Source organism: Dendrobates tinctorius, unplaced genomic scaffold (assembly GCF_039654945.1).
Source record: "Dendrobates tinctorius isolate UK_male_01 unplaced genomic scaffold, ASM3965494v1 ptg000019l, whole genome shotgun sequence".
Lineage (NCBI taxonomy): Eukaryota > Metazoa > Chordata > Amphibia > Anura > Dendrobatidae > Dendrobates > Dendrobates tinctorius.
In genome coordinates, this window is record NW_027361687.1 from 23,398,283 (window position 1) to 23,413,114 (window position 14,832).

At 43.5% G+C, this 14,832-nt stretch overlaps 1 protein-coding gene across 1 annotated transcript; it reads right to left on the reverse strand.

Annotated features, from left to right (window-relative positions):
- Positions 1-961: 961 nt before the first annotated feature.
- On the reverse strand, positions 962-14,476 carry GCHFR (GTP cyclohydrolase I feedback regulator). Its single transcript, XM_073566694.1, has 3 exons — positions 14,311-14,476; positions 2,576-2,670; positions 962-1,441 (listed from the first exon to the last, which is right to left on the reverse strand). Exons 1-3 carry the CDS (start codon positions 14,344-14,346, stop codon positions 1,318-1,320), a joined length of 255 nt encoding a protein of 84 aa, XP_073422795.1. The 5' UTR covers positions 14,347-14,476; the 3' UTR covers positions 962-1,317.
- Between the last annotated feature and the right edge of the window lie 356 nt (positions 14,477-14,832).

A 14,832-nucleotide genomic window follows, 5' to 3' on the forward strand; every position in this document is an offset into this window, starting at 1 on the left:
CCTTCTAATAATCTGATGGGGATTTTGTATTTATTATCTGTTTCTGAGCTCCTGTTGGCTGATTTATGAACACATCAAAGTTGAAAGTGCTGGGAAACAAAAAGCCAATAGGTGCAAAATTTTGAATGAAATCCAAATGCAAAAGTGATTTTTAACTCAAAATACATGTATTTGTTAAAATAAAAAAAAAAGTCACCAAAACGTGGACAACCCCTTTAAGTAAAAAGGTGCCCATAACCAGCAAAACTGCGAAAATAAACAGGCTATACTCACTGTCCGTTCCAACACTTCTTTCAAGATGCTTCTCGCTGGTACATGCTAAGTCCAGTGATTGACTGCAGCGGTATACAGGCTGTGACGTTTGCAGTTTAACGGGGAAGCATTTGGGAGGCAGCGCTGTAGTTGTCATGTATCTACTATGCATTATTGCTGCAGCCAGGTAAGCAGAAAATGGCAGAGTGAGTTACCAGATAAGTAATACTTATTGTATGTTAAAGCACCCCCACTCATCTTTTTGTCTGAAAACAGAGACCCCCTTAAAACTGTTATTCCCATCTCAACAGATCAGTTCTTCAAAAGTCCTACTAGAAATCTGTAATTCCATTTCACTTGCCTTTTCTTGAGTCCATGACCCCTTAGGCCCTCAGCAGCCAACCATGCTTTATCAGTATGTTACATTGATAGCCTACAGCAAGGATCTGCCATTCATGTGCAATATGTGAGGGTCCAACCTCCGAGCCGCAAGATCGCCCCCTACGGATTACCCAATGTCTGCTCCTATTCTAGTAAATGGGAGCAGAGCTGCGATTCTCTGCAGCGACCATACACAGTGACCGTAGCGGTGGGGTCTTGGCTCTGTACAGGGTTTACACCCAGTCATGTCAGAACTGGTGACCGCTGAAGGGCGCGGGGTATCTGGTGTCAAATCCCCGAGGACAGAATTATGTCAAGCTTGAAACGGTTAATTGTTAGGCTTCTTTATTAATTGTCGTCACCAATGAAATGTGCAGTAGTTATAAGCTTTATTCCTTAATTAGCGGCAACAGGAAAGGTAAATTCTCACTTGGCAGATTTGCAAAAATTGCTGCCCCTGTCCCATTCATCTAAGTGAAGCTTACAGAAAACTGTGCAACAAATCTGCCACGTGTGAACACACCCCGATGTGCCCTCATTCAGGAGACACTTGCATTGGGTCACACGAGTCCAGGATTTTATAGGTCGAGATTTCTTTGTAGAAAGTCCTGCAGATCTGTCCTCATTTTCTGTCCCACGCTCTGTTTTCGGACTATCGTTGTAAACATCGGTAAGTAGATGTACCTACTCCTTATGCAGACACCATACAAGTGTTTGTCCAACCCCCGTCATACTAATCACACGGTATCCAAGATTTTCAAGTTTGTCCAGTGTCACACGCGGGGGATCGTTAACAACATATTCTGCACTAAAAAAAAAAAAAAAAATGAATCCATATATCACAATTCATTTTTTTTTGTTAAGAAGACAGGTCACCAAAAGTGTCCAGTTTTTGGACTATTTTTATTCCCGCTGCTCCCCAGAGTATGCTGGGTTGTTTTGTTTTTTTTAATCCGCCACATCGTTCCTAAGTCATGGGCCTTTTTATCTATTTATGGTCTTTACAAGCGTGTGTGGTTTACAGGATTCCTTGGGAGCGTAGCTCACTGGGTTCCTCATGGGCGTGGCTCACTGGATGCCTCGGGGGAATCCTTTAGACTGCTCTGCATGTTTGCCTTATTGGTATAAACAGTGAAAATGGATATTAAATAAAAAAAAGGCCCATATTTCCGAAACCGTATGATGGATTTAAAAAAAATAAATAAAAATCAATACTCTGGGGAGCAGCTGGACTAAAATAGGAGCTGAAAATGGTCACTGGTGATAGGTCTTCCTTAAAGGGATAATCCGACTCTGCTGCCTTGCAAATCAGAGGAGGGCAGAAGCCAGTATCCTCACTCCTATAGATACGTGATGCCAGCCAACAGATATTGTGCACCTTTGAAATTGCACATAGTCCATCAGTCACCCCTCCTTAAGGGGGTACCTCAGAGGGCCTTGTAATTGTTGATGGTCAAATATCTCAATCCTAATATCCATTGTATGTTTGCAGTTGTCAGGGTATGTTCACAGAGTTATTGGAGCACATACTGAGCTGAAATTCCAAGTTTTTGAGGAGTATTTGAGCCAAAAAGTCAGTAAAAAGACTTAACACACCCTTATTTTGCCACTGTACGGTGGTATTATCTGAACACTGTATTGCAGCATTTATTAAATACAGTTTATTATGCAGCTCTGGGTGTCATATACTAAGCACTGTTGATTCTGGTTTTCATCTCAATCATAGGAACAAAACAACATAATTAGTGGGTGTCATGGATCCATTACGCACACGCACCAGCATTGCCCAAAAGTGACTATAATGGGGTCCATTGCAGTTCCACCATTTTTTTTTTTTTTATTTTTTTTATCAGATCTGCAACAGTGGCTCCAACTATTAGTGTGAACAGAGCCTAAGCCTGCCCGGCAGACACACAATATTTTCATATAAAACGTATCTTACAAATTATTTCCCAGTACGATCCTTCTGACTGCTCCAAGTTGCGCCATTAACTGTGGATCAGAGCATTCATCTCCAACGATTGTAGGGCCGATTTCCTTATAAAAAAAAAAAAACACAACTATGATCACTTTATGGAGAAATGCAGGTCACACGTAGATATTAAGGGGCCCATTCATAGAGGCCTCTACACCAGAAAAGTATAATAAAAGTCACAACATTTTTGGCAACAGGGAGTTGTGCAAAACTTTTATGACTTTTGCCATATTTTAAAGACCAGGCAATATTTATTTTTGTGCTTGAGGTTTTTTTGCCCTTTTTCACGAGTCATAACTTTATTATATTTTTTCAGTGAACCTAGCCATATGAGGTTTTTTTTTTTTGCAGAACAAGTTGTAGCTTTGAGATTTTACCATATAATGTGCTGAGAAACTGTAAAAAAAAAAAAAAAAAAAAGCGCGTGGAATGCAGTGCCTCAATTTTTAAGGTTTTTCAGGGGTACAAAAATTGCAGTCCACAATATAAGGGATCATGTTCTTCTTCCTCAGTCCAAGTTTTTTTTTTTTTCAATGGGATCTTTGACAATTACGGTAATCATTGACTATACAAAAAGGTTCCTGTAGTGCCAGAAATTGATACATGTACCCCTAGAAGATTGAATATCTGTGTCCAATACCAGTCTTGATCCAGATTTTTGTTTCCACCAGTCCTGATCTTACTGCTTGACCCGTCATATTGGCCCTAAAGCTTTTACCTTCAGGGTCTTAACTTTGCCTCTCGCCTGGACTTCACGCACAGTCAGCCATTGCAGACAGACTATGAATTCCCTAAAACATTGGACTTTACCATCAGTCCCTATGGTGCAATATGCAATTTTCTAATATTGGTTACACAAAACATGGACGTTAACACTCGGAGATGTTCTGTACAAAGCGATCAACTGGGAAAATAATGAGTTTATTGTTTTACAAGGACACAGCTGTGAGCGCTGATCCGCTTCTATAGCCGGGGCTTCTCTTATATACAGATGTTTTATGCATGCACCCTGTAACCGGAGAACCTGTCACTGATCTAAACTGACAACAAGGGACCTAAGGGCAATGTCATAATTAATAAACCCTCTGTTCATGGCCAAGTTCATATTCATGCGGGGTCAGCCTGAGCCTAGAGCCCTTATTTTATTCCAACTTGAACTACAGTAGCATGTAAAAGTTTGGGGACCCCTGGTCAAATTTAGTGCTATTGTGAACAGTTAGGCTAAGTGCACACGTAGCAGAACATTTCTGCTGGAAAACCTGACTCCCTTCCCAGAAACCGTGCGTTTTTTTTCTGCGTGATTTATGCGCGGTTTTTGCGCAGAAAACGCACAGTTTTTATGCGTTTTTTTCCCGCACGTTTTCAAAACGCATAGAAATAGCCAGAAACACGGAAAAATCTGCGAAATTAATGAGCATGCTGCGTTTTTTACCGCAATGCGGTTTTTTCGCGGTAAAAAACGCATCAATATGCACAAAAAGTGCAAAATGCATAGAAATGACTGGGAAGCTTATTTTTAGCGGTTTTATAGCGGTTTTAGTGGCAAAACCGCTAAAAATACCGCTAAAAAAACGCTGTGTGTGAACACAGCCTTAAACAAGTTGAAGTTTAAATGATCTCTAAAAGGCCTAAAGGTAAAGATGAAACATTTCCTTTATATTTTAGGCAAAAAAAGAAATTCACCTTTTACATTTTAAACATTACAAAAAGAAAAATGGGCCAATACAAAAAGGTTTGGGCACCCTTAGAGACTTTTGTGCTCAGATAAGGTCTGAAACCTTGGTCAAAGTTAATTAGCCTGTTAGGGATATGGCTTGTTCACCATCATTAGGATAAGCCAGGTGAGGCAAATTTCCCAGATTTATAAAAACCCAGCCTCCTCTATAGAACCTTGTGCCAAAAAACAGCAGTCATGGGTTCTTCTAAGCAGCTGCCTAGCATTCTGAAAATGAAAATGGTGGAGGTCAACAAAGCAGAAGGCTATAAGAAGATAGCCAAGTTTTTTCACGTTGACCTTTCCTCAGTTTCAAATGTAATTAAATGAAAGTTAACAGGAATAGTGGAGGTCAAGATAAGGTCTGGAAGACCAAGCAAAATTTCAGTGAGAGCTGATTGAAGGATTGCCAGAGAAACAAATCAGAACCGCCGCTTAACTGCAAAAGACCTTCAAAAACATTTAGTAGACTCTGGAGATGTAGTGTATTGTTCTACTGTTCAGAGACACCTGCACAGATATGGCCTTAGAATCATAGAATCATAGAATCATAGAGTTGGAAGGGACCTCCTGGGCCATCTGGTCCAACCCCCTGCTCAAAGCAGGATTCGCTAAATCATCCCAGTCAGATGTCTGTCCAGCCTCTGTTTGAAGACTTCCATTGAAGGAGAACTCACCACTTCTCGTGGCAGCCTGTTCCACTCATTGATCACTCTAACTGTCAAAAAGTTTTTTCTAATATCTAATCTGTGTCTCCTCCCATTCAGTTTCATCCCATTGCTTCTAGTCTTTCCTTGTGCAAATGAGAATAAAGTTGATCCTTCTACAATGTGACAGCCCTTTAGATATTTGTAGACAGCTATTAAGTCTCCTCTCAGTCTTCTCTTTTGCAAACTAAACATTCCCAAATCCTGCAACCTTTCCTCATAAGACAGGGTTTGCAGACCGGTCACCATTCTGGTCGCTCTTTTCTGAACTTGCTCCAGTTTGTTGATGTCTTTTTTAAAAATGTGGTGCCCAAAACTGGACACAATATTCCAGATGAGGTCTGACCAAAGAGGAGTAGAGGGAAATAATGACTTCACGTGATCTAGACTGTATGCTTCTGTTAATACATCCTAGAATTGCATTTGCCTTTTTTGCTGCTGCATCACACTGTTGACTCATATTCAGTCTGTGATCTATTAGTATACCCAAGTCTTTTTCACATGTGCTGTCACTTAGCCCTATTCCTCCCATTCTATATCTGCTTTTTTCATTTTTATTGCCCAGATGTAGTACTTTGCATTTCTCCCTGTTAAAAACCATTCTGTTAGTTACTGCCCACTTCTCCAGTTTATTTAAATCTTTTTGAATCCTCTCTCTCTCTCTTCTCTAGTATTAGCTATCCCTCCTAGCTTTGTGTCATCAGCAAATTTAATCAGTTTACCCTCAATTCCTTCATCTAAATCGTTGATAAAGATGTTGAACAATACAGGGCCCAGGACAGAGCCCTGTGGTACCCCACTTGACACATTCTTCCAACTGGATGTGCAGCCATTTACGACCACTCTTTGGGTCCGATCACTAAGCCAGTTATGAATCCACCTAACAGTTGCCTTGTCCATTCCATACTTAGTCATTTTTTCAATAAGGATTGTATGAGAGACTTTGTCAAATGCTTTGCTGAAGTCAAGATATACTATATCTACAGCATTTCCTTGATCCACCCAATCAGTGATACCATCATAGAAGGAAATTAAGTTAGTCTGACATGACTTATTAGTTACAAACCCATGCTGACTCTGTTTAATCACTTCATTCTTATCCAGGTATTGACATACATGTTGTTTAATAATTTGTTCAAAGATCTTTCCTGGTATAGAAGTCAGACTCACCGGCCTATAGTTGCCTGGGTCCACCTTCTTCCCCTTTTTGAAGATAGGAACAACATTTGCTCTTCTCCAGTCTTCTGGCACTTCTCCTGTTCTCCAAGAATTTTCAAAGATTATGGAGAGGGGTTCAAAAATTTCTTCTGCTATCTCCTTCAGTACTCTGGGGTGTAATTCATCTGGACCTGGAGACTTGAATTCATTTAGGTTAGCTAAGTGTTTCCTCACTATCTTTCTGTTTATAGATATCCTGGATTCTTCTATTCCCTTAATAGGACAGTGAATAACAGTTGATACTACATTTCCTTTCTGAGAGAAAACAGATGCAAAATAGGAATTTAAAAGTTCAGCCTTCTCAACATCCTGTCTTACCATTTCATCATTTTCATCCTGTAAAAAAGCCTTCATGAAACAGTCATCAGAAGAAAACCTCTCCTGCATCTTCACCATAAAATTCAGCATCAGAAGTATGCAGAAGAACATCTAAACAAGCCTGATGCATTTTGGAAACAAGTCCTGTGGACCGATGAGGTTAAAATAGAACTATTTGGCCCCAGTGATCAAAAGGTGTTGTGAGTTCATTTTTCCCTTCATCATTGAGGTCTGATGAACTCCCTCCTCTGGTGAAGGAAGGTAGTGAGACTGATTACCAAACACATGGGCAGCTAGATGATAACTGGGTGGCTGGAATTGAGGACTGGATATAAGGCTGCCGACGCCCTTCTTCATGGCTGGTGATTTTCCTGCTGGATTCTTGGAGACCAGTCTGATTCCTGCAACTCAAAGCTAAGTTTTTCTGCTCTGCTTTGTACTCTTCAGTTTTGTTTTTGTTTTTCCTTGTTTTTTGGGAGTTCTGCCATCCCCAGCCGGGGGTGAGCTGAACTCCATTTTTGTCTCTGATCTGTTGATCTTTTGCTCTGTCTTCAGAATATACCTGAGTGCTGATATAGTCGTTTGAAGCCTAGCGACTTCAGGGCCTGTTTTTCCTATCAGTCGGTTGGCTCATTTTGATAGGATTTTTGCGGATGGCAGACAGCAGCTTTCCTATCCTGTCCTATGTAGTTAGCTTGGGCCCCATCATTTGCTCAACCTATCTTTCTATCTGTGTTAGTGTTTTCATCTTGCTTCACCGTCATTATATGTTGGGGGCTGCCTATTGCTTTGGGGTCTGCTCTGGGGCAGTTTAGTTTTTCCCCTTTCTGTCTTTAGGCTATGTAGCTCTCCGGCTGTGATCGAGGGGTCTAGGGCACCGTAGGAACCCCCCACGGCTACTGCTAGTTGTTGTGGATAGGTTCAGGGGTCTGCAATTCGATAGCTGCCAACCTCTCTGGTTTTTCTGGACTTAGCTGGTATTTTGTTTTTTCCTCCTTCGGTGACTCATCATAACAAAAAGGTATGTGTGGAGAAAATTATTATTTACCAGAACCCACGACCGCACCATGAAGAGAGAGGCTCTGCCCCAAGGACAGGAAATCCTACAACTTTAAAAAAAAAAGTGAAGGCCTCTAGTACGCTTTGGTGGTTTATAGAGCATGAGAGGAACTCTGTTTGGTAAACATACACATATACAAGTTTGGTAACATGTGTCACTTCCATGATATAGCACCGAATCCTGTACGCAATTATATCCCTAATTCCCCCCAGCCTCTTTTTTGCCGACACCCTGTGAGTCAACTGTGTGCCATCCACCAGAAAAGAGTGAAAGAGGGGAGGGAATAAGGAAGGGTGCCGTCTTGGGTTCTGGAAAATCCGATTACTGATTACTGGTAAGTAATCATCGTTTTTCCCATTCACCACAACAGCACTATGGGGAGAGATAACAGAGGAATCCCCTAGGGAGGGATCACTGCTTTTTAATATCGGAGGGGGGGAGAGTGGAGCCTCCTGATGTGTAGGCCAGAGAAATCCCTGCCCTGACCCATCTGACTATGGACCCTTTGAGGGCTTCCTGACCTCTCCTGGGACCCTGAAAGAGAACAAACGGGGAGGCAGATTTTCTGAATTCTCTGGATAACTCTAGATTGTTAGAGGCATCTCCTAACATCTAAGGTGTGAAATTCTCTTTCCTCCCTCATATTTAGGTTTATCACAGAAAGATGGCAACGCTATTTCCTGGGACGTGTGAAAGGTTGTTAACATCTTAGAGAGGAAGGCTGCGTCAGGACGGAGTATGACCCTATCAGGCAAGAATTGTATAAAGGGCTGGCTTACTGACAGGATCTGCAGCTCCCCATACCCTCCTAAGGTGCTGTAAGGGCCACCCAAAAGAGCAGTTTTCAGTGTCAAGACCTTGATCGAGCAACCGGATATGGGTTCGAATGGGGCTCTGGTTAGGGCTTTTAAGACCAGGTTTAGGTCCCAAGGTGTGGGTCAAGGCTGGGGAGGTATACCGGAGCGCCGACTGCTTTATAGAATCTAATTATTAGAGGGTGGTCATAAAGGTCCCCTAGCACTACAGTATGAACTTTAAGGGGACTCTTTCAGCCCTTTCTACCACCCTCTTTGTGCAAACTTTCCCCATACTCCGGAATAAATATCCATCTTGATTTTTGTTTGATTTCATAAAGGTAATGATTATGTTGTCTGAGCATCCTCTTTCCTATCATGAGCGTTCTTTAGCAGCACTGCATTGTCGAATGTGAGAAAAGTATTTTGGGTACACTTGCACACTGCTATGTCTATCTTGGGTACTTTGTCCCAGACTTCTGAGTCCTCCATTTCAAAGGGTACTTCTATTTGATCTCCTTTGGGATAAAAGCCTTCCTGTCTGGCTTCTTCCACTCCATTTCCTAATTAATGAGGCTATGTTTTAATGGGCAGGAAAACATTTGTGCTTCCTGACCTCTAGTCCCCAAAGCATCAGGTCCTGCATGGATTTAGGGTCTTTAGCTTCCTGTACCTTCATGGTTGCTCTAACCGCCCGGAATCAGGGTGGATTTACGCTATGGGAAAAGGATGCGGATGATGATGCCTCTGTATAATAGCCCCCTAACTCTCCATTCTCCATTTTCTATCTCTAGTCTTGCTGAGGAGCTGACTTTAATCCCCTCCCTCATCATGGTTTTCATATTCTCCATGAGGGAGGGAAACTCTTCCATCAGGGTTTTCTCAATGCATTCTTTACAAAGCTTCTAGGCGTAGGCAGCTGCTAATCTACCCTTGCATAGGGCACAGTCCCTGTGCTTAGTTTTAGATTGCACTTTTCTAGGCCTCTCATATAAAATAAAAAAATACAGTTATTTAGGATGGTTTTCCTCCAGGGATCAACCCTGACTCACCCCAACTAACACAGGACTACCGAGGTCAGAGGGGCTGCTTCCATGGGTTTTCCAGGCTGGCTGTTGTCCTCCACCTGGAATACCTTCCTGCAGCATGGCCTTGAGGTAGAGGTCTTTTTTATCCTCTGTCACCTTCCAGGTCCACCTCCGGATCCAAACAGGAGTAGGGGATGCGTTCCTGTTCCGCCTCTTTCCTTGCTGTTGCTACATGGGGATACCCTTCCCTTAACCATTCCAGGTTGTGCCCCCATAAGACGCCCAGCCTCATTCTGGGGATACATTGCATCATACTAGGTCTTGCTCCCGGAACACTAAAATACACATGCCGGCTCCCAGAGATGCACTGCGCCACCAGAAGTGATGTCAGATGCTCTACAGGGTTCCGGAGAAGCAGTGCCATGCCAGACCGTACCCCTAGACCTGAAATCACAGCTTCTCTGTCGGCTCCCAGGCATGCCATGCTCATGGATCGATATCCCTGCACGGTGCGCTCCGTCGCCAGGGACCTCTATTAACCCACGCAATGCTGTGACCTCATCCTCAGGTAAGATCTTCCTTCCCTGGCAGCATAGAGGAGCTGTAGAGTCTTTCTCAAGGACAGGAAACCACTGAAGCGTACTAAAGCCTTTTTAAAGCTGTAGGGTTTCCTGTCCTTGGGGCAAATCCTCTCTCTCCATGGTGTTGCCATGGAGAATGGGAAAAAAGGGCACAGAATTTCTGGGAAAAAACACCATTAATCATGGGGGTGGATCAATCATGCTTTGAGGTTGTGTTGCAGCCAATGGCACAGGTAACATTTCATGGGTAGAGGGAACAATGGATTCAATGAAATTTCAACAAATTCTTGATGCAAACATAACACTATCTGTAAAAAAGCTGAAGATGAAAAGAGGATGGCTTCTACAAATGAATAATGATCCTAAACACACATCAAAACCTACAAGGTGCAAGCTGAAGGTTTTACAATGGCCCTCACAGTCCCCTGATCTGAACATCATTGAAAATCTGTGGCTAGACCTCAAAATAGAAGAGCATGCAAGACGACTCAGGAATCTCTCAGAACTTGAAGAATTCTCCAAGGAAGAATGGATGAAAATCCCTCAAACAAGAATTGAAAGACTCTCGTCTGGCTACAAAAAGCGCTTACAAGCTGTGATACTCTCAAAAAGGGGGCGCAACTAGGTACTAACCAAGCAGGGACCTCAGACTTTTGCATCGGTCCATTTTCCTTTTTGTAATTTTTAAAATGTAAAATATGAAAATATATAGAGAGATTTTTTTTTGCCTAAATTACAAAGGAAATGTGCAATCTTTAAAGGGGTTGTCCGGGCTTTTCACATAATCTCAGTACATATCTGGGCTGCAGAATTATGACAATAAGTCATTTACTTTCTGTCACTAGTTTGCACGGTTTTCTAGATATTCTGAACAGAACGTCCAAGGGGGGGTGTTATGGCATTGAAATGAGAAGTAGTCGTAACCTACTACTCTACTCCAAACATGCCCTCTATAGCAACAACCCCACCCTCCATAGCTACAGGCCCTCCCCGTCCACATGAAGAAGCCCTCATCACACAGTAACAAATCCTCCCCCTCTAGCAGCCTCAGTGCAGAGAGCTGCTCCTCCCCCAGACACACGCTGAACAGTGATCTATGGAAAGTGAAACTAGTGAGGAGGGAAAATCATCCTGTATTCTGGGACAGGCTGCTCCCATCAGTATTTGTGTCATTAGATACACAGTGCTCACACATACACTGCACCAAATCTGCTGCTGTGTGAAGACATCAGTGATACAGAGCTGTCTCATTCACACGGCAGAGGCTTTGTCACACAACAGATTACATCAGTGATTGCCATCCCCTGTGCAGATTAGAAGCTGCAGACCCCCATCACTGGCCATTACACAGTCTGTTCTCACTGCTGCCAGCAGCCTGGGACAGTGAGGGAAGGAATTACTGATAATGAGTTATGTATTGTAATCATGGAATGGCCCAGAATACAGGACGATTTTCCCTCCTCACTAGTTTCACTTCCCATAGATCACTGTTCAGTGTGTGTCTGGGGGAGGAGCAGCTGGGTGGTCTGCTTTCTGCACTGAGGCTGCTAGAGGGGGAGGATTTGTTACTGTGTGATGAGGGCTTCTTCATGTGGACGGGGAGGGCCTGTAGCTATGGAGGGTGGGGTGGTTGCTATAGAGGGCATGTTTGGAGTAGAGTAGGAGGTTACGACTACTTCTCATTTCAATGCCATAACACCCCCCCCCTTGGACGTTCTGTTCAGAATATCTAGAAAACCGTGCAAACTAGTGACAGAAAGTAAATGACTTATTGTCATAATTCTGCAGCCCAGATATGTACTGAGATTATGTGAAAAACCTGGACAACCCCTTTAACTTTAGGCCTTTTAGAGATCATTTCATCTTCCACTTGATTAAGTGTTCAGAATAACAGTAATTTTGACCAAGGGTGCCCAAACTTTTACAAGCCACTGTATATACTGAGTTTCTGGGTTCAAAGGCGGGCTACTAAAATGATAAATGGAGTTGGTTCACTACAATACCCAGAAAGGTTATCAAAATTAGGTCTATTTACTCTAGAAAAGAGAAGACTTAGGGGAGACCTAATATATATGTACAAGTATATCAGAGGGCAATACAGAGATCTATCCAATGAACTGTTTGTACCAAGGACTGTGACAAGAACAAGGGGGCATTCTCTTCGTTTGGAGGAAAGACCATTTCTGCACCAGCATAGAAGAGGGTTCTTCACGGTAAGAGCAGTGAGGCTCTGGAATTCTCTTCCTGAGGAAGTGGTGATGGCCAACTCACTGAATGAATTTAAGAAAGGAATGGATGCTTTTCTTGTGAGTAACAGTATAGAAGGTTACGAATAATATAATATTATAGGTTGATGGTTGACCCAGATTAGGGGAAGGAATTTTTTTCCCTATGGAGAAAATTGGCTTCTACTCTGTGGGTTTTTTGCCTTCCCCAGGATCAACAATGCAGAACAGCTGCACTAAAAATAGGCTGAACTAGATGGACATAAGGTCTTCCTTCAGCCTTCAAAACTATGTTACTACGGTATGTTACTATGCAGCAATTAAACGGGTTGTCTGGTCTTCTGGTAAAAGTCTGTAAGTGCAGACCTCTGAAGCCTGACAGAATGGAGTGCGCAGGCGTCAGTAATATGCACACTTGTGGTCACGTCCCGACTAGACGTGCTTGTCCTTCCTCACCAGAAGTGCCCTCGGAGGACGAGTGTGTCTAGTCGGACAAGTTTCAAATTGGGTACATGTGGTCACGTGACCGGCTGTTCACACCAGCAATATCGGAGAATCCTGAAAGTCAATCAATTGTTGGAACTCAGGACGTTCAGCGAGTTCCTAAAATCTTGACACAGATTTGCATCTTACCCATCTGTTCATCTACACTGTCCTTATGAAGACAGCCAACACTAGAACTTCTGGGGGCTGCCATGTAAACAGTGGGGGCTCTGCGGTGTCTACTCAGGCAGCAGAGTGTTAGTATGAAGGTGCCGAGGCAGATCCCAAATACCGGCTGCGTACAGAGTTTGGGCTACGCAAAGGAATAGGGCCAAGCTACCTGTGGCCGACAGCACAGCCCGTCCGCCTGCATCTTCAGGGAGAAGACCACATTTGTCCCGTTGATCCCTATGGGAAAGCATGGCACTTACACGTCTGCAAATATCTCAGCTGTGCAGGGAGATATGGCAGACTGCTCTCCACGGTGAGCATGCAACATCTGTGTCTGAACACCCTCCTATCCATGGAAGCCCCTGTGAGAGCAGACAGCCTTCCACTGTGTGTTGCTGACATTGCCCCCTTCTTTTTAGGTCAGCCTCTAGAAGGTCTATGTGTGACCTTTACAGGGGCCCCATCCCATACATATGTGCTGACCAGCAGGACGAGCTGACCGCACTCTTTTTAAAAGGTTCAAAAACTGAAGGTTGGAGCCTTTATGACGACGGGGATTCTGCAACATTTTGGCGCCAGATGCAACAACATGACTGATTCTCATCATTGATGCTTTTCCTCATTTTGGCCATCCCCCCGAGCCACCAGGACTGACACCGTATTATTAACCATCCTGCTTGTGAGCCGGCACAGACCAGCCGAAATGTAATAATCGGAGATACAGTCGGCTCTGCTCCATTTACATAGAAGCCCTGAGGCAGATAGGAACAGAAAATGTCTTTGTCGGACCATGACCTTGGCTTTTTTTAAATATTTGTCTCACTAATATCCCGCTAGTTAAATAAGTATAGAGAATTCTGCATAACATCGCCAAAACAAGACATAAAACCGATAGAGGGTGGATATGGGATAGATAATAGATAGATAATAAGATAGAAGGATGATAGATAGATAATAGATAGATAATAAGATAGAAGGATGGATAGATAGATAATAGATAGATAGATAATAAGATAGAAGGATAGATAGATAAATAGATAGATAATAAGATAGAAGGATAGATAGATAGATAGGTAGATAGATAAATAATAGATATCTAACTAGCTAATAGAGCAGGCAGCCTTTGACGATGATCTCATTTGTAGCCAGTTTTCCTCCCTTTCTAATGGCCGCTCTCTCACAGATGGATGTAGGCACCTCTCCCAGGTGGCTGCAGGTCAGTACTGGCACAAAGCATACTCTCCCTCTGTGTATAGGAGCACACGAGCGCAGCAGTATAGCCCCCATGTACACCTGTACAGGACATGCGGTAAGTGAATGCGGCTTGTACCCAGCAGACAATGAATGATCCCATGCACGGCCGATGATGCTGCTGCAGGACACAGTGCACACTGAGCGCTCACCATGCGGATCTGGGTGCTGATCAGTATGTAGGGCATGATGCCGCCGCCTGCTGCTCCTGTCCGGTCGCCGCCGACTCTCCGCTGTCACTGTGTCTCCGCCACCATCACCGCTGCTGACCTTCGGCATCCAGACGCGCCTCCGCGTCTCCACCAATAGGAGGGCGCACATGTCCGTGACGTCATGGGGACGTTGCCCGCCCCGTCATTCTGTCAGGTGGAGGTACGGGGCAGGAGGAGGAGACTGAGACGTCGTCAGTGAGTGCACCAGCCGGGATTATCACCGGTTACAGCACAAACTTGTCCTGCAAGTCATTTGTTATAGGGCTTTAAAATGTACAAGTTTCCAGGTACAAACCTTTTTATTAGTTTTATTCACATTTTTATACATTTGGAACCAGAACGTTTAATCTCTGCCCCAGGGACCACTGGGGAACACCCCCAAATGCCCTCCTTTATATGTCCACCCCCTCTGTGAAGTCGTGTTACCTGTGGGTAAAATGTATTTTTGTAAACTGTGGAAAA